This window comes from Naegleria gruberi, assembly GCF_000004985.1.
Source record: "Naegleria gruberi genomic scaffold NAEGRscaffold_27, whole genome shotgun sequence".
Lineage (NCBI taxonomy): Eukaryota > Heterolobosea > Eutetramitea > Acrasida > Naegleriidae > Naegleria > Naegleria gruberi.
The window spans coordinates 1,124-1,899 of NW_003163300.1; the positions used below are offsets into that span (position 1 = coordinate 1,124).

Sequence of the window (776 nt, forward strand, 5' to 3'; positions counted from 1 at the left end):
CCCAACCCAAACCCAAACCCAAACCCAAACCCAAACCCAAACCCAAACCCAAACCCAAACCCAAACCCAAACCCAAACCCAAACCCAAACCCAAACCCAAACCCAAACCCAAACCCAAACCCAAACCCAAACCCAAACCCAAACCCAAACCCAAACCCAAACCCAAACCCAAACCCAAACCCAAACCCAAACCCAAACCCAAACCCAAACCCAAACCCAAACCCAAACCCAAACCCAAACCCAAACCCAAACCCAAACCCAAGGACTCAATTATCTCGGGAACGGCGAATTAAAAAAATTAGTATTTTCTATCATTTCTTCCAAAACTCATATAGATTGATATTTGAGTGAATCATAACCCGGAACGTTCTCGTCGCAGAGATAATAGATATACTATGAATTTTTGAGTTGACCATTTTTGATTATCTCAATAACTACGGGGAGTTTTTTCACGTGTATTACAGAATAGATATATTAATGTATTTAATAATACATATATAAGAACTGGATAGCCAATATTAGCCGTTCGTTTTATGTGATTAGGTTTTCGCCATACCCAAACCCAAACCCAACCTAAAGGTCAGACCCAACTTTTTGACTTTTATTCATCTTAATTAATTATCTCAATAAATACTCATTATAAATCAATATATTATATATCAATATACTCCAAATTGAATATATAATCATATAATAACATAATATTACATCATTATAATGACTTTTATAAGTTAATTTCATATAATAGATTAGACAATTATAATATCAATGATAAC

General features: G+C 34.8%; 1 protein-coding gene across 1 annotated transcript in view; it reads right to left on the reverse strand.

Moving 5' to 3' along the window:
- Window positions 1-539: 539 nt before the first annotated feature.
- Window positions 540-776, reverse strand: part of NAEGRDRAFT_68122 (uncharacterized protein) — a gene marked incomplete at both ends in the record, with an annotated part of 8,025 nt that continues 7,788 nt past the window's right edge. The window contains one exon of the mRNA XM_002676544.1: window positions 540-598. Coding sequence (XP_002676590.1) covers window positions 540-598 — 59 coding nt within the window. The remainder of the gene's footprint in view (window positions 599-776) is intronic.